This window comes from Typha latifolia, chromosome 14 (assembly GCF_019914945.1).
Source record: "Typha latifolia isolate L0001 chromosome 14, TyphaL0001v2, whole genome shotgun sequence".
Classification (NCBI taxonomy): Eukaryota; Viridiplantae; Streptophyta; class Magnoliopsida; order Poales; family Typhaceae; genus Typha; species Typha latifolia.
This window is the reverse complement of record NC_133099.1, coordinates 9,516,511-9,534,290: the sequence shown is the minus strand read 5'-3', so window position 1 is coordinate 9,534,290 and position 17,780 is coordinate 9,516,511. Positions and strand designations below refer to the sequence as shown.

The following is a 17,780-nucleotide window of genomic DNA, read 5'->3' as shown; positions in this document are numbered from 1 at the left end:
AACTACATAAATGAAACTAAACTATGGAGGGTGCAGTAAATTTAAGCATTATCATAAAACATAAAAATATAATTTTTTTCCTATCTTTTAACATCTCATGGATGCAAGCTCTTGATTCACCAAACAAAACCTAAGACTGCTCGCAAACAAAGCTCACTTTGCTGTTATCATGTAATGCAATACACATAAAAACATTACATTCACAAAGCAGCACTGCATCCAATTAACAAAGGCAGGACTTAAATAGTTCAACTCTCCCTCCCATATTACATTCTCTGCAATGATCTGATAGACTGATGAACATGCAATAACATCCCAAAGAGAAGAAAGAACAGGTAAAGTCTGACATCTTTGCAAAATAATATTAATTTGATTTGGCAAATGTACCCCACCTATGAGCTAAAAGATGTGCACATAAAGGCATTTCTCTTTTCTCTGCTTTACAAAAAGCTAAAAATTCTATTTGTTTCTCTTCAGATGTGAATTTAACAAAGTATGTCCCACCACTAATTAGAATCTAATATGTACCTTGTGAAGCCCAAAATAAAAGTTATTGATATTTGACTTCGTGCGTCAGATGAGCAATGTAATTCTTCAACCAAGTAGCTTGGTACAAAAGATAATGTATATTTTACTTCCCCATGGATTGCTTTTATCTACATAATACCACTTTAAGCAACACCATACCCATGATGGGTCTCTTCTATTAGCACGGTAGGATACCAAGTAGCCTGTTCATCTTCCTAGTTAAAATATCCGATCTCTGGATCACCGCCAAAAAATTTACCTGACATGCAATAAGATGAAGATGAGAGACAAAAGATTTGATCAAACATGCGCAACACATCATTATATTCGAAGGTATGAGAAGGACCATTTATCCAAGTGTCAAATATAAAACTCTAGCATTTACCCCATCTTCGCTGCAAATATAAGCATGGATTCTTGCTGTTGGATCTTCAAGAGTCAATCTGACTGGTAGTGTCCTTTCTCTGGAGAGACCATGTCTGCAGCTTGCCAAGGATATGCTGCCACCACCCAGACAATGCACTTGAACATGTGAGTTACCTAATCTATAGAGAAAAGCAAGATAAATATCCTTTCTACTTTTGTGTTGCATGTCAAACAGGAACTAGGAAACCATTCTTGTTTTAGAAATATGGTCAACAAATTTGTGGATGAATATGTTTAAACATCTCTAAGAAAAAGATTAGTAGATGTAGAACAAACAAAATTGTATGCTGTGGACCTCATGTCCTTGTCCAGACTCCAGAGCAATCATAACTATGGAAAGACAATGGTTATGTATCAGGACCATAACCAGCCACAATTCATAAATTGGGTCATGACAATTGTGTTACATCATATTAGCATAAGGCAAATGTAGCGCACGGTTACTTGTAGCAGTCTTGCTTTTCAAACAAATGGAAGTGCTAAGATATTGGAAGAACTAGAAGAAGTCTCAGTTTTCGACTTTTTAACATAAACAAGTAAGTGTGTGTTCATTAAGTCAGAATACACGAAGACCTGGAAGAACATTTCAACTTTCAATAAAACTATTTTGCTGCCTTAAGTGGACTACTTGTGGAAATGCAAATCAACAAATTTTGAACATACCTGTAATAACATTGTATAGTTTCAGTAGTTTAGTAAAGGCAGTTCTTTTTCAAACCATTCTCTTTGCTTAAATAATTGAGTTTCTTCCACCATGAGTAGCTGAAAAATCAAACTGGTAAATTGCATCATTGTCATAAAAATCTTTGATAAGAACAGCATCTTGTAAATGCTAAGGAAGCTTACCTGAAGTAGAGCGGTGGACATTGACTAAATCTGTCTCCAGATGGCTCGCCATGTAGATTTGAATTATCAAAGAGCACTTCAAATTGTATATTACATGTTAAACCATAAAATATTGGTGAATCACAACTTGTGAATCCTTGATGATTTCCCTGCCAACAAATTCCAAACTTTATCTTTCCATTTACTAACTTCTTGACAAGTCAGAGATAAACAATATAGGGTCAGTATGACTTTCTTCTCTGTTTCTATTTACCAGCATCTCTTTGATCAGCTTCTAAACTGTTCTATTAGTCTCAGAAGACTGTATGTCTCAGCGTCAGGCCTTGCTCCTCCCAAGATCATCTTCGACAATAAGTCTGGCTCATAAACTTTTGCCTTCATATAAGATTTTAGAAGCGTATTATATACAAATGCGTACCTACAATACTTTGATTCCTTCAATTCTTCGAACAGCTTCTTTGAGTTTTCCAAGTCACCCATGTTCGCAAATGCTTCGAGCAACATGTGTGTTGTCTCCAACCATGGTTTTGATCTTCTTACCTGAAGGGTGAGAGTTTCATATTTTGCCATATTCATTGTCCTCAAAGCTTCCTCAACCAGACCTGCTTTTAGGCAACCCAATGTGAGGTGACGATAAGTTATAGCATTTGCCTTGCACCCATTTGCTTTAATTTCTTTGTACACATTGGATGCTTTCTCTACGAGCCCATGCCTGCAGTATACAGATATAATGGAATTAAACTGCTTTGTAACTTCTAAATTTCTGCTTGCTTTCATTTCTGCCCATATTTCTTCTGCCCTAGCAATAGAGCCTAACCTTCCAAATGCTTCAATTGCTAGCACTAGACTTTTAGATCTGACATGAGGAAGTTCTTGGACAAATTTCCAAGTCCTCTCTAACTCTTTCTCCTTCCCAAGGTATCCGTACAATATAAGTAGAATATCCAATGTGGACCAGTTATTACCAGTTTTTGATTGTTCAATGGCTTCGATGTATGTCTCAGAAACTGTGTATAGTCTTGCCACAGCATGTGCAATTGCTAAGATGCCGTAAGTAATTTCATTTGGTTCAACATTTGCTCTTTTCATATCATTGAACACCTTCGACAAACCATCAATGTTATGTTCATTGGCTTGTATTTTCAAAAGAATGTTGTAAGTGGATGTGTGAGGAGAGATACCATCAGCCTTCATCTGAGAAAGGATTCGGGGTATCGTTTTCTTGCGGCCCGGAGAAGAATGGAGAATTATCATGCGGTTGTAAACATACGGGGAAATAGGAAATCCCAGTTCCCTCATTTTTCTCATGTACCCGTATGAAAGCTTAATTAAACCTTTATCCAAGCATGCCATGACAAGGTTGTTGTAAAGCAATTCATTCTGATACTCATGAGGAATGCGAAGAAAGAGACTTTCACCATGTGAAATGCCATGAAGCTTAGCTGTGAACTCGAGAAGGTAAGAGTAATCAAGCTCTGTCAGCTTGTAGGGTCTCTCTCTCATCACCCATTCCATAATCTGCTTCAAAGAGAAAAAGGAAATAGGATAGAGTTATTAACGTCTACATATTTCCTTGTTAGAGATATTTCGACAAAATTAGGAGAAACTATAACCATACCGCGAGAAAACAAGAAATACTATAAATATAGTAGGAGAGAGAAACAATCATTGTCTTATTATACTATCTAATAAATATTTCAATATCCAAGTCCTGGGCAACACCAAATTCAGAATAACGTCCTAAATATAAATAACACTAGATAGATTCTAAAAGATGGGAAATCATGGCAACATAGTTAGAAAAAAGTTAAAAACTCTGTCAATAGAGTTCCCTTTAGAATGACATCACGCTCCTCTCCATTACGATTGATTATAGCATAGGCCACGGCTGCAAAATTAGAGGTTTTAGGGTAGATTGATGGGAAAAAAAAGGTTCCTTTTTGAACCGGTTCCTTCAATCAGGCGTCATCAAACAACAAACCCAGAAATCTTTACCATCTAAGAATCGAAAAAGATTATCTTTTTTCTCTCTCTCTCTCTTACCTCGAGGGCTCTCCGGTTCAATTTGCGCTTGCGGAGGCGATTGATGGCGTGGAAGATGTCCCCGCGGTGGACGGGGAATCCATCCCGCATCCAGCTCTGGAAGGCGGAGACAGCCGACTCCCCACGCGGGAGCCGCTCCACCCGAATCGAGAGGGAATCGGAGGAATGGAATTTGTCGTCCACCTCTTGGTCTCGGGGCCGCAAAGGGGGCTCGTCAGGGAGGAGAGAGCTGCAAGAGGTGAGAAAGAAGGTGCGAGGGATGCGGCGGGAAGAGAGTGCGGCGCTTCTTCCTCTGCTCAACAACGACAGCACCAAAGATCGCATTGCTTTGTTGCGTTATTTGAGAGAGAGAGAGAGAGAGAGAGAGAGAGAGAGAGAGAGAGAGAGAGAGAGAGAACTCCTAGTTCTAGGCCCTGTTACTTGCTGAGCCCATCGTGCTACAGTAGACAGTCCGGGCCTCTTTTTAGATATTTACTTTTTTACCCTCCCTACTCTACTCAGTTCGAGGCGGAGACAAAGTTACAGAGAAATTTTAATAAATTTAAAATAATATTAATCGAATTTTAGATAGTAAAAATATATTAAATATATTAAAATTTGATGAATAATATATATTTTTTTCTTATTTTTTGTCGTCTGAAATCTAATCGGTATTGTTATAAATGCTTTAGAATGGATATATTTAATCATCTGCAATTTTATCTCTAATTAAAAATTTTAAATTTGATCTCTAATTTATCAAATTTTTAACAGGAAAAAAAAATAATTTTAATTTAGATATAACTATAAAATAACAAATGAAAGCGTAATGGGTTAAATTGAAGTCAGTAAAATATGAGTGTGGTCCTCCGCAAATATATATTTTTTTCTTATTAATTTAGTGATGTAAAATAAGAGGAGAGAGAGAAGTATACATCGATAAACTAATTTCCCTTATTATATTAGTATAAACATACAACTTTTTTCTCACTCTATACGTGAACTATGCCTAGAATTGTTGAAGCATGCAAACCAGCATAAATTTTATCCTAAACAAATCAAATCCCTCAATCACCCTCCTCACACATTCATTCTTATTCGTGAGATTTAAAGCTCCAATAAAATCAGTATTTTATTATGTTTTAAATAAAAATGATAAAAAAAAAGATTGGTACTGACATCATAAGGTGAACCATTGGGATAAATGAGTTTGTTAAGAGCCTGTAGACGTGTTTTTATTGCATGTAGAAGCAACCTTTAAGCACCTGCACATTTTGTGATAATAATTTGTCCCTATTTTGGAACCATACTAAAACACACAGGCAAATTGATAATAGGACGATAGGGCAGCAGCCACATCCAGGCAAATTGAAACAATATTGGATTGAATGGGTCACAGAACTCAAAAGAGAGAGAGAGAGAGAGAGAGAGACTAAGATAAACTGCCATCAATTCCATAGTTAATATCAACTCGACTTTTGGCTGCCAATAAGTTCCAATCGCCAAGTTGTCTTACCACAGTTAGCAAACAAAGCGTGTATACTGGTGAAACAGTTGGAGGTACATATTGCCTAGGGAAACATTGGAGGTAGATCCTGGTGATTGATAAAGTATAAATTTTAGCTCATAATATCACCCATATCTAGTAATTTTACACTACAAATCTCCTGTCCGAAAGAAAATGGAAACGAAAAAGAAGATCTAAGGGGGGATTGAAGAGATCAACAGCTTTACAAAAGGAAAAGATGCCAGCCTTTGAGCAGATCCAGTAACAGACAGGTAGAAAGGCTGAAAGGAAAAAAAAATTTAAGAAAAAAAATCACCTGTGCAGCAGCTACTGAGGAGATGTTGTGGTCATCATACATATTCTTTGGCTACCTACCTTCTGGATATCTAATTCAACATGGTTAGTGAGACAGCAGAGAGCTACGATGTCTGATTGTTACTCAATGCTGGATTAGAAGTGATCTGCGGATGAGCTCCGCTGTCCTGAGGTGGCGGTGCCCCCCATTTCTGTTCCGCATCTGATGGCTCCACAACATGCACTGCACCGTCACTCATTCCCAGTGCAATCTGGTTCGGCTCAGATGGGTGAGCAGCAACAACAGTAGGATAAATGCTTCCGGCACTGTGGTGACACAGGAATAGGAGAAATTATAATAAGAGTATAGTTCTGCTACTAGATAAATAGGTGTCAGAAGAAAATAATTAAGATCGAAAGAGACTATATTGGGTTAGTTGCTCTTCACCCCCGTAGTTTGGCACAATTGCACGGAATCTCCTTGTATTTTCAACTTAAGTACTTAACTCTTTCCCATGTAGTTTAGACTAAAGTACAGCATTTACTTTTTCTTATTATATTTGACTAATTTAAGTAGAATTTAAAAAGAAAATTTATAGACAAAGTTGTGTAGAATTAGATAAGATTTTCAACATATTTAAAATAATACTAATTAAATTTCATACGACAAAAATACACGTTTATTTAATATATTTGTCATATATTTGTCAACTAAAATCTAATCAGTATTATTTTAAATGTATTTAAAAACTTATCTAATCCTTTATAATTTTGTTTATAACGAGAATCTTTAAAGTCACCTTTTAGATTGGTCAAATATGATGAAAAAGTAACCACTGCATTTTAGTCCGGACATCAGGGACACTAAATATTTAAGTCGAAAATATATAGAGGTTCGTGCAATTGAATCACACCACAGCAACATAAAATGCAATTTCCCCAACTATATGTCTAGTACTAGGACACCTTAGAAACTATCATGTGCTCCCACCAACCTGCAGCTGATGCAGACAAACTACTGTAGAAAGATTTACCGTGGTTTCTTCAATGGCTAAATATTCAGACTCCCATTAGAAATGTCTATTTTAAATTAAGTAAAGACAGACTAAAAGCAACTACCTTTTCCTGCGATTTAATGCAATTCTATGCCCAGGAAAAAGAAGAGTACGCATAATAGATTCATGAATACCTCGAAATAGGAGGGGATATGTAGGCAGAAGGTGCAATTCTGCATCGAAGTCGTAGGCTCTCTGCTTCAAACACTCCAATAGAGCCGTCACAGAATCCAGCATACACCAACATACCATCACATGAATATATTGCGCTGGAAATTGGTGCTGGAAGTGCATCTCTTGGGGACCACTGAATAACACAAGGAATATAGAACATATCATAGATCGTTGCAGGAAAATAATAGAGGTTGGCAATAATTCTGCATGATGGAACAAGAGTAAAAATGTACCATTTGAACACAAGCATATAAGTTTGTGATAGAGTAAACATGGAAAAGCTTAAGCACTAAATATTACACTAAGTTTCAGAATTATCCTTCGAATTGAGTGAAGAAAAATCACCCATCTGCAGATCATGAGATACTAATCTTCACTTGCACAAATTATTAGAATGATTGCACTCCAAAAGACTATCAGAACATCAGAGTAACTTAAAAGGATATTGCTTATAAAACCTGCTGCCTCTGTTGCTATTCAGATATTCAGGAATTGTATTCACTAAGCTCTAGCTAAATCAGAAAACATGTCAACAGCCTCAGTCTAAAGTAAAGCACAAAAAAGCAAATACGATTGGCTAAGCAAGGGAGAGAAGAAACTGCAGTTACGGCAAGACATAATAGCTCCAAAATTAATTGAGTATTTAAGTTACATATAAAAGGAACTGTCACAGGTGAACAAACTAACCAAACGTAGGCATTCAAGCTTGCTGTCATAGATGGCCAGTTGGCTTTCATGGGCAACCAAGAGATGGGCTTGGTCATTGTGAAACTGAACTCTGGTGTCCCCAACTAATGGGGCAGCACGAGTAGCAGGTGCTTGGATAAATCGTGACTTCTTCTTTTCCCATCCATCAATACTCCACATGCACAACTGCATACAAATGCAGAAATGGTCAGCTAAATTGTTACAAAGTTCAAATAGTACACTTTCATGTAGAAGATGGAGGTACAAAGCAAGTAGCTGAAATATAAGAAGCTATTCTTTTGTTTGATGTTGAAGAGCAATATAGAGTAAAAGTGAGACCGTAACATTGAAAGATTATCAACCAATCTATACCCAAATTGCAAAGGAAGAGTCTTATGTTTACTAGAAATCCTGAGCTATAATCTTATCGTATATTATATATATATATATATATATATACCTGAGCATCAGCACCTGAAGACACGAGCACATTTAAGGACTGGGAAAATGCAAGACCAGTGATCTTTTTCTGGTGACCTTTCAGCTTGGTTTTAACCTGCAGCAATAAGAACAGATAAAAGGAATATAAGGAAACAACCAAAGATCCTTTTAAAGGATAATTATCTAGTACTTCAAAATTATTCAGCATTTTCCTACTTGGTATGCTATGATTTAAAATCCACAATCTCTTATAATGTAGTTCATAAGACCTGTCTAACTAAAAAGGCCAAATTATAGGCATATATAGCGGATACAATTCTGTCAAACTGTATGCACATTAAACAGGGAAAGAAGGAAAAAAGAGGAAGCTTAAGATTAAAAAGAAAACTTTAGAAACTAAAGAGGATGTGGAATGTTGACTTATGCATCTGATTCTGCAGTAACAAGCAAGATAGAGAAAAAAAATAAAGCACTAGACATAGACACAGGAACCTTATTGTTCCAAAGTTCACCTCATCAACCCGAACATTGTATATTTGAATGGTTGAATCTTCCATTCCTATAGCAATGATATTGTTGTCTTGAGGGTGGAAAGCAAGAAAGGTAGCTGCAGGTGGGGGCGACATGAAAGTTGTCATCACCTGTAAGATGTTCCATAAATTACTTTCGAAGATATAAAAGGAAGCGACAAAGTCAGCTTTAAATTGTATCAACCAAAATGAACACCGTAGAATAGGAATTATGAACTTTAGGACAGCATCATAAAAAGATGTTAACCTTGAATGTCATCATGTTGAACAAAGAAACCTTTCCACCAGATGCAGACATGACATAGGAGTCATTCTTTGACAAAGCAATACAGGCAGTTGCTTCTTCTGGATTGTTATCAGTTGTTTCATTGGTCATAAGAATCCCATTCGATGGTTGCCAAAGCTGAGGGACAACAGATGCATTTGACTGCAGAACAAAGAAGGCTATCAAAAAACAAGACAAGATGATAATCCATACATGATTACGAACTGCTAACCTTGCCAGAAGGATTTCGTTCAGTCCGCTGCCATTTCCACAACTTATGAACGGCATTTCCTCCAAGAGCCAAAACAGCAAGACCAGAATTTGTATACAATAACCGGACAACCTAATAAAGCAATATCAAGGTTTCTGATATTTGTCAATAAAAATGGAGGAAAAAGGGAGGAAAATATAAAGCACATGATGCTACATGAGTCAGGTCGTAGAGAAGCCTTTTTTTTCAAAAATTAACCATTTAAAGAGGAAACAAAAGGCATGGTTCAGAAAGAGAAATAACAATCATATGACTTTGTTCAGATTTCTCATACTTTTTTCAGTCATCTCAATCTATATCAGTTGTATATGTTTACTTGGTGAATGTGCACAAGAACTTGCATGCATCATCCTCATTTTTGGACATGACTCATTTTTATGACATGTAGGTCATGGAATAAGGAAGGGGTGGAGACCAGATGTGGGCCTATATTTGAGCACACTGATTAATTTATTGCAACACTCCAAATATCAACTCTTCAACCCATAGCAATCATGTCTAGTGAGGGTGTAAGATGAGAGTCTCTGTGGCGGTCGAAATTTGACTGATCCGAAATGCTGTACTGTGTTCAATATATTAAATGAAGTATTAACTACCTATGAGAAGAGGAGAAAAAGAAAGAAAAGAAAACCACTCTCGAGTAATGCAACATTTCGAATTTTATTGTTAGCACTGTATAGTTTATACATTTCACAGCACCTCTAACACCTCATCTAGCATAAGCTAAAACACAAAGCATAGACCTTTACCCTTCTAATATATTGAGTCAATGTAAGGATCACATGTTGTTTTGAGGCATTAATTATAGAACATAATCATCTCAATATGTCCAAAGCCATTGATGTTCCATATTTGCGCCTCTAAAACAAGGCTCGTGACCAAGAGAAATTACTAAGCAAAAAAAAAAAAAACTAAATGATGCTGAAAAATCAAGATCAAAGCAATTTTAAAATAATCTTATCCAGTTGTCTCAACTCTGGTAGTTCAATTGAAGTACCTTGCTTGCAGTTGTCACCGACTCTGGTAAACGCAAGGCTTTGAGATGAGTAGAGTCAGCAATGTCAGCCAATTTCCAGGTTTTGATCTTCTCAGAATCATCTGGTATTCTTGGTTTAACATCTGTCGTCCTGCTGGCCTCCACAGCAGTCTGCAAATGTTGATTGATATTCATATCCAAACAGTCAACCTATTTATATATGCACAACAACGATTGCATAAAACACTCACCAGACCACTCATCGTCACTGCAGGCAAGATGCGATCAGGCCTCTCAGAGGTTACAGATAGAGGATTAGAAGCATTTGGAACAGCACCCAATGCGTTAACAATTGGTGGCTGCATTAAAGAGGAATTACATCTTAGAAAGTTAAGCAAGATGCATTCAATTATGAAGAAAATTTCTAGATAATTTGCATGGTCAGAAATGAAACCCCTACTGCGAGGATGAACTTTCTCTCAAAAGTTGATTACTATGTTTATTGACAAAAATTAAAGAAGATAATATTTGCAACCATTTCTGGATGTTGCAAGTTCTACTTCCTTACTACATGCTTACAGTTCATAAATCATTATGCCTTCCAATTAGATGTGTTAGAAATCCTTGTCTACTGACATTAACGGGATGACTTGGTAAAGCCCCTGATTTATTACACCAACGGTCTTGCAATCTTAAATAGTTATATTTGTTGCAACTCAGCTAATATGTAAGAAGTGGACTAGTGGTGGAAAAATGCACCACTTCCAGCAAAGAAAAATCTTAATAGGTTATATACCAGATGGCTATAATAAGCTTCAGCCTATAGTAGTATTCAACAAATGGAGTACAGGTAAGAGAATGGCCTTGTGTGGCAAATAACAAAATTGCCTGTTAGAGGGTGGGCGTTTGAAGAGTGTGATATCCAATCTCCAGAATTGTCAATATACTATATCAGTATATCGCAATGAGTTTCTTGATATATAATTTATTCTGTAGATAATGTCCCTGAAGAATAGATAATATTAGTTCACCTTGCTGACAATCTGTTGTGAAGAACCTCGGGACCCTTCAAATGCCCTGCTTTCCAAAATCCTTACCAACCGTTGTCCATCAGTATTTGCTAGTATTTTGATTCCATTATCATTTGTTGTAACTGCAAGCAATGAACCCTCTCGGTTGAATCTCAATCGAGGACTTGCCTGCAATAGAGAATCAAGAAGGGTTATAAGATAAACTTTTCAGATCACACATGTTGAATCAGAACAAGCAAAGAGTATGATACTTACGGGCAAACCACCATCAGCATCTGTAGTTGTTAGAACATTGGTGTTATCCATGTCCCAAAACTTAATCATAAATTCATCTCCAGTAGCTAAGAAACGATTCCTAGTTGTGTCAAATTGGACAACGCCTAGCGATCGTTTCCTAAAGCCAGAGTATGTCCTCTTAATAGCCCCTTCAGTTTCATTCCACTCAACTAAATGTGAATCACCATCTTTACTAGTTCCACATGAAAAAAGCCTGCAAGCAAATGGGAGCATAATTGCCAAATGATAGTTGTAATCTGGCATATACCAATTTGTAAGAAGAGTGCTAAGGACAAGAGAGAACCTATAGAAGGAACCTGTTACACTTTTATTATCTTCTATAAAATTCCATCAATTTCTTAAGTGTTAGAAATAGGAGAAGCTAAATGCTTAAGTGGAACAAAAGAAGTCCAATTTTAACAATTCCATCAATTTCTATAAAATTATTAGGTGAAAGAGCCAAATTTCACCTTGTTCCGTCTGCACTGTAAGCCATTGTGGTGCACCAATGTCCAGGAGCATCATAGTCAACTCTAGATCCCAAACAATCATAAAGCCATGCTTTAATTTTCCCATCTATAGCAGTAGAGAAGATAAACTGCACACAGAAATGAAACTAGAGAAATTACAGAAAAGAAAAAAAAAACTATAAAGTTCCAGTGTACTTTGACAATCTTAAGATACATTGAAAAGTCAAACATGATAAAAGATACAGCAACAAGTTCATAATTAAACATAAGAGCAATTAAAAACTTGGGATAGTTGCATTTAAGATACTTTGAACTATCACTCTTTTTCACATAACTCCCTTAAACTTTTTTTAATAACATATAGACCTCTTGAACTATTAAAAATGTTTGAAACACGCATTCCATTAAGTTTTTATTATCTTTTCCATCCATAAATTATCACAAACAAGTCACATGAGCAACTATATAACATATCCACCCTTATGTTTTGGAGAAAGGAAGAGAGAAATTTAACTACAATTTAAAGTAGAGGGGTATTTTAGTCTTTTCATCTTTTCTATTTACGACGTCAGGGGTTGAAACATTTTTTATAGTTCAGGGGTCTATGTGTCGCAAAATAAATTCAGGAGAATGACATAGAAAAATGTGATAGTTTGAGAGGTCTAAACATAATTATCTAGAAAACTTTTTCACAAAATCATAAAGATTAGAAGAAGTCACTATCGGAAAAAGGTAACATAAGGAGAACTCCATATACTCCATTTCACCCAACATGAAAAACAACTTTTAAAAGATTACAATTTAAGGTAGAAAGAAAGGAACCTGAATAGACTCCTTATAGTGAGGGCAGACAGAATACACTGGAGCTTCATGACCTTCAAACATGTACTGCTTCTGTCCTGTCGTAGCATCCCACACCTTCCATTCATTGGGTAATATTGTCAGACCATTTCTTTCAATTATGTTTCTGAAAAAAATCAAGATAACGTCCTGGTTCTAACCTTAATCGTCTTGTCATCGCCACAAGTAATGATTGACAAACTCTTGTTGGGATGAGAAAATGCTATGTCATTAACACCTCCTACATGAGCATCAAGCTATAAAAGTACAACAAGTCAGCAACTCATAATAGCTGTTATATTTTATCTGATGTATTTATCACATACCTCCAACTGTTGTCTCAACTCTCCGTTTGGAATAAAAGCATATGTCTGAACAATATGCTTTGAGAATGCAACACCTACAAAGATGGCAACGTAGAAAACCCCAATTAGCTTATTGCTATAAAGGCCAACGTAAGATGTTGATAGGCTATTGCAAGAGACTTTCCGACAAGGCCAAGAGAGCAATGAGTGCAGATAGAAGTACATAAATAAATTAGAAAAAAAGGCTGGGCAGTGGTAGGCTCTAAAAGTCAAATTGAAGCATGTTTACTGGAGCCAGTAGCATCCTTATCAGACTCACTTTAGATGCATTACAATAAAAATAAAGATAAAAGACATAAAAATAAGAGTGCCAGATGACAGGGTGCTTTCAGCTGTACCTAGTATGGATCCATCAGGACTCCACAAGCAACGATTTACAGATATTGTAGCATCTTTCATCAGTGCTGCCTGGATATTTAATGACAAAACTTAGAACAATTACAGGTATCAAAATACATCATCACCAACATGATCAATATGCACAGGTCATACAGCCTGCTGAAAAGAAATTAACAATAATGTTCAACATGAGAGTAGACCTGTAAAGGCAAAGAACAAGATCCAATATCATAAACTTTGAATGTCTTGTGCACTATCTTTTCTCGAGAACCAACTTCCCATATTGCAATGTCACCAACATTTGTTCCAACTAGAAGCGCCAAAATATGTTATATGAGAAGGAAATAATTATTCTAACTAGAATAAAAAGTAGAACAAATGGACTTAGTGGAGCTTTGGTCCAAAGAGGTACCTAGAAGAATAGTTTGTTGCATAGGATGAAAATCCAAGCTCATAACATTAGAACCTTGATTGAAAGTCCTAACCACTGTTTTTGGAAGATCATCTGGAGAGTAGATATTTGGGGGATGAGTTGCTCCAGAGAAAGACACCTAAAAGTTATATTATCGTAATGAGTCAGTGACATAACCAAAGTTTAAATTGAGAAAAAGCAAAGGAAAACAACTAGTAATGTGTTTCTATTTCTTTTTAACCTCATCAGATTGGCCAGTTCGCATTCTCTTCATCAGATGCTCAGAATCTGCAGTTTGATAATCCAAGCCAGGAGCACTTGTAGGTGTCCTTGGGTGCTTCAAAAATGCAGCTATAAAAGAAGGCATAGCCAGTTAACGGGGCTAATCATGAAAATCACCCTTCCCATGGTGATCTCTGAGAACCACAAACACTTTTACCTGTGTTTGGAGGCTGAATCAGACCAGGGGGTCCTTGTGCCACAGCAGCATGTGGTAAAGATGGATTGGCATTTGTCATCCAACCTGCAATGGTACTTGCAGAGGGGGAGACAACTGGTTGGAATGGCTGCATTAGGAGAAATTGTCACAGTGATTAGCAACATATAATGAGAAAAATCATTCAGATATCAGATTATTTGGTCAGACTTACACCATGGACACCAAGTGGAGGAAATCCCCCAGATTTAGGAATAGGCCCTACAAGGGGACCATTGGTGGGAGGAGGAGCCCGTGAGCCATTTGTAGGAGCAGCACACGAATGATCTGTGAAGAGTGTCTTGATATCTGGGTTGGGTCGTGGATTCTTGCAAAGCTGATGCTGCCAGTTGAGACTACAAAAATAGAATAAGCATTACAATGTCAGCACACGGGAACTAAATGAAGTGAAATAGGTTAATTAATTATTACATAATCACTACAATCATTTGGTCTGAAAATCCCAATTAGTACTACGACGTCATAACAAGAACTAAATGAAGTGAAACAGGTTGACTATAAATGCATAATTATCAGATTTACTTTGAATGCATATTAATCACACTCATTTCTGGCCAATCAAATAGTATAAGATAAATAGAAGTATAAAGCAAAATGTTTAATTAGGTTTTAATGCGAGGATCTCCTATATGCGGTACCAGAGGAGTACAATTAATAACTAGCGAAACAAATAAAAGTGCAAAAATAGTAACCTAATACTACCATAAAAAGAAGGAAAAGATAACCACATGACCAAAAAAAAATTTGCTAGGACACATGGAAAGAAAATTAAGAATATTATAGATAGAATTATATACCTTTGATTAATCAATGTCCGCAGTCTAGATGCTTTGAAAGGAGGAAGCCCTAGCTTGTCGCGAAACAAAGGATTGGCTTCAATGAGCTTCTTAAGCTCAATGAGCATTATACTTCGGGCTGACTTTGTATCCCCATACTTAGAAAGTTGCTCGTTTTGCCTGGAGATATGCAAATGTAGAATTGGATACACTACATCTACCGCAAAGTAACTAGAAGGTCAGAAAAATTACGATAGGATACCTGAAATTCTCCAGGGTAAGCAACTGAGTAATCTCCTTGAAAAGTTCTTCATTGAAAGAAGCAAAGACCTTGAGATCCTTCACAAGTATCTCGACAGCTTTTGCCCTGTCGTGCCTGACATGAAACAGACGTCTGATTCAGAAGAAAAGAAACACGCATAGAAAAACTTAATGTCTAGCATCAAACAGGAGAGGGATTTCTCACTTATCGAGTGCTTCAAGATACTTCTGCTTCCTAATCTCAAAGAAGATCTTCATTGAGTATCGGTTGTCTTCAACCTTTGTGAACCCACCAAGATACCTCTCAACCTCATCCCAGTTCCCAGCCTGTACTTGGTCCTCAAAGTGTTTCATATTGAAGTAAAAGCCTGACTCTTGTTCTAACCTAAAATTCAGAGACAGAAGAAGTGTTACGAAAACAGAGCATCAAAAGCAGAGGCTTTACAAAATACAACGGCTAGTAAAGAAAACACTTACTTGTGGACAGAATCTTTGAACTTCTCCTCATCTAGGAACTGGAGTATAAGAAAAACCAGTTCCCTGCTTAATGAAGACATATTTCCGGGAATCCCTAGTCGCTCCAGCGCAAAGATCTAATTTATAATACAGAGAAGACAAAGAGGAAGACAAGAGAACTCCCAAACCAAAGCAAGCTTTTCTCTTTTAGAACTTTCCCAAGCTACTTCACAAGTTTCCGAAACTTCAAATATCCAGTTGAAATCTTCAGAAGAACTTCTTTACTCCACTTCCCAGGCTTACAACGATCTGTGTCCAACGACACGGTATCCGGTTCGCAAAACACCACAGAAAGCTAAAGCGCCTCAAGTACAGAGCACAGCCCTTTGCGAATCAAAGATTTCCCTTTTAAATTAACGAAGCAGAAGACCGAGCTTCCAGTAAGCAACCAGGTCTCCAAGGAAAAGCTAGCAAGAACACAAAGTCCCAACTCCCAAGCCAAAATCCACCCTGAAAAATGGCAAGACGTGGGGTAAAACCCTACCAGACCGCCATGGAAGCAGAGCAAAGAGCTCGTCTCAGCCGATCTAAGCCAAAGCAAAAGATTTCCTACCAAATCCAGCAAACAACCCCTCGATCTGGAGCTCGAGATCTCAAGAGACCAGCGAAGAGGGAGAAATCAAGAACCGGAAAGGGAATTAAAGCCGAACGAGCGATCGATCAGCTTCTCCTCTCCACTCTTAGGGTTTCGTTAAACCCCCCCTCCTCTCTCTCTCTCTCTCTCTCTCTCTCTCTCTTTCCTTTACCAGCCGCCGTGTTCGCTTCTCTCTCTCTCACTCTCCTTTTTATATCACCCCAAGACTCGCTTCGATCCACTCTTTCTCCCTCATCTCTCTCATCATCCTTTTATAGGGAGCAAACCCTCGCGATGAGGTCGCCCCCTGGATTCCCTTTCTACCCTCCACCTTTTCTCCTAATTTACCATCACACCAACACCACGTCAGGCTGCTGTTTGACCTCCCATCCGTTTCAAGTAGGGGCAAACTCGTAATATTCCCTCAAACCGCAAGTCACGTCGCTGGGCAAAATAGGAAAGCGATAACAGGTGTTGCTTTCGAGGTCCCCAAGAAGGGCAGAATCGTCAATTAATGCCTAATCGGTAAAGCGCATGAACGCGTCTGCAGTTCCCGAGGACCCCCCGCGCAGGGCATTTCGGTCATTTCGTTCTGCGTCGTCCTTAGCTCGCCAGGTCATCCTTCCTCGTACCTATTTACCCTCGCGGTCCGAAACTTTTAAAAGTAAATTTTCGAATTTTAAAGAGCCGATAAACCCACCCCTTATTTTCCCCAACTGCACTCCCCCCACCGACCGGCAATCCTCTCGCACGGTTCAGAGAGATGTGAGAAAATTCAGGAGTGAGAATAGTAGGTAATAGTTTATTAGCATTATTAAAGGGCAGTGGGCAATCACTCGCCCTGTCGCTTTCTTCTTGTATAGTGCGCGGTAAGCTGTCCAGTCTGACGAATAAGCGGCCTCGCGTATCGGGGTTTGATAAGAGCAGTCGCTTATCTAACCAGCGTCTGTCCTACTTCCCATCTCGTATTCGGATACGAATAAATGAGTCGACCAGATGCGGGGCCCAAACAGGCGACTCCCGCCCGCCATCCAACCGGAGTTCGACACGTCCCCTATCAGGTGGAAACCACTGTGTCACGTGGTGCCTGTTTACGGCCAGTAGCGGTGGAGGGGAAAGCGATTGCCTTTCGCCTAGCCTTTTCTTTTCGTTCCTTTGGCCATTTCCAGGGCAGGGCCTCTGATTTGGCTATAATTACGGACGTGTCCTCACCGCTTTGGGGAGGAAAATGTATAAGGCGGTAGGGGTTTCCTTTCAAGGGCAGAATCGTCTAACTAATTCTTCCAGAGTAGGAGGTCGATCATGACCGTTGGTTGTTTAGATCGGACGGTGGGGAGCGGCGGTGGTGCACCTAATGATGTGGGCCCCGGTCACGAGGAATGATACAGAATAAATATACAGT

The 17,780-nt window shown here is 38.0% G+C and overlaps 2 protein-coding genes across 10 annotated transcripts; both read right to left on the bottom strand.

Moving 5' to 3' along the window:
- Positions 1 to 336: 336 nt before the first annotated feature.
- On the bottom strand, positions 337 to 4,198 carry LOC140800779 (pentatricopeptide repeat-containing protein At1g07590, mitochondrial). Of its 8 annotated transcripts, XM_073155628.1 has the most exons (7): positions 3,844 to 4,198; positions 2,219 to 3,318; positions 2,054 to 2,142; positions 1,801 to 1,949; positions 1,618 to 1,716; positions 914 to 1,028; positions 337 to 787 (listed from the first exon to the last, which is right to left on the bottom strand). In XM_073155628.1, the coding sequence occupies exons 1-3, from the start codon at positions 4,165 to 4,167 to the stop codon at positions 2,139 to 2,141; spliced, it is 1,428 nt and encodes a 475-aa protein (XP_073011729.1). In that variant the 5' UTR covers positions 4,168 to 4,198; the 3' UTR covers positions 337 to 787; positions 914 to 1,028; positions 1,618 to 1,716; positions 1,801 to 1,949; positions 2,054 to 2,138. The 8 variants fall into 8 exon arrangements, with proteins under 8 accessions (XP_073011729.1, XP_073011726.1, XP_073011724.1 ...); XM_073155625.1 differs by having other exon boundaries at positions 914 to 1,073; positions 2,054 to 3,318; XM_073155623.1 differs by having other exon boundaries at positions 2,054 to 3,318.
- A 1,226-nt stretch (positions 4,199 to 5,424) lies between these two features.
- On the bottom strand, positions 5,425 to 16,630 carry LOC140800778 (protein TOPLESS-RELATED PROTEIN 2-like). Of its 2 annotated transcripts, XM_073155620.1 has the most exons (26): positions 16,358 to 16,626; positions 15,766 to 16,254; positions 15,494 to 15,673; positions 15,290 to 15,403; positions 15,049 to 15,207; positions 14,406 to 14,586; positions 14,195 to 14,321; positions 13,997 to 14,106; positions 13,756 to 13,894; positions 13,544 to 13,653; positions 13,343 to 13,412; positions 12,966 to 13,039; positions 12,801 to 12,896; positions 12,622 to 12,717; positions 11,800 to 11,927; positions 11,309 to 11,543; positions 11,054 to 11,221; positions 10,274 to 10,381; positions 10,044 to 10,193; positions 9,008 to 9,118; positions 8,758 to 8,937; positions 8,493 to 8,621; positions 8,000 to 8,095; positions 7,540 to 7,725; positions 6,813 to 6,985; positions 5,425 to 5,950 (listed from the first exon to the last, which is right to left on the bottom strand). In XM_073155620.1, the coding sequence occupies exons 2-26, from the start codon at positions 15,843 to 15,845 to the stop codon at positions 5,749 to 5,751; spliced, it is 3,402 nt and encodes a 1,133-aa protein (XP_073011721.1). In that variant the 5' UTR covers positions 15,846 to 16,254; positions 16,358 to 16,626; the 3' UTR covers positions 5,425 to 5,748. The 2 variants fall into 2 exon arrangements, with proteins under 2 accessions (XP_073011721.1, XP_073011720.1); XM_073155619.1 differs by having other exon boundaries at positions 15,766 to 16,630.
- Positions 16,631 to 17,780: the final 1,150 nt, after the last annotated feature.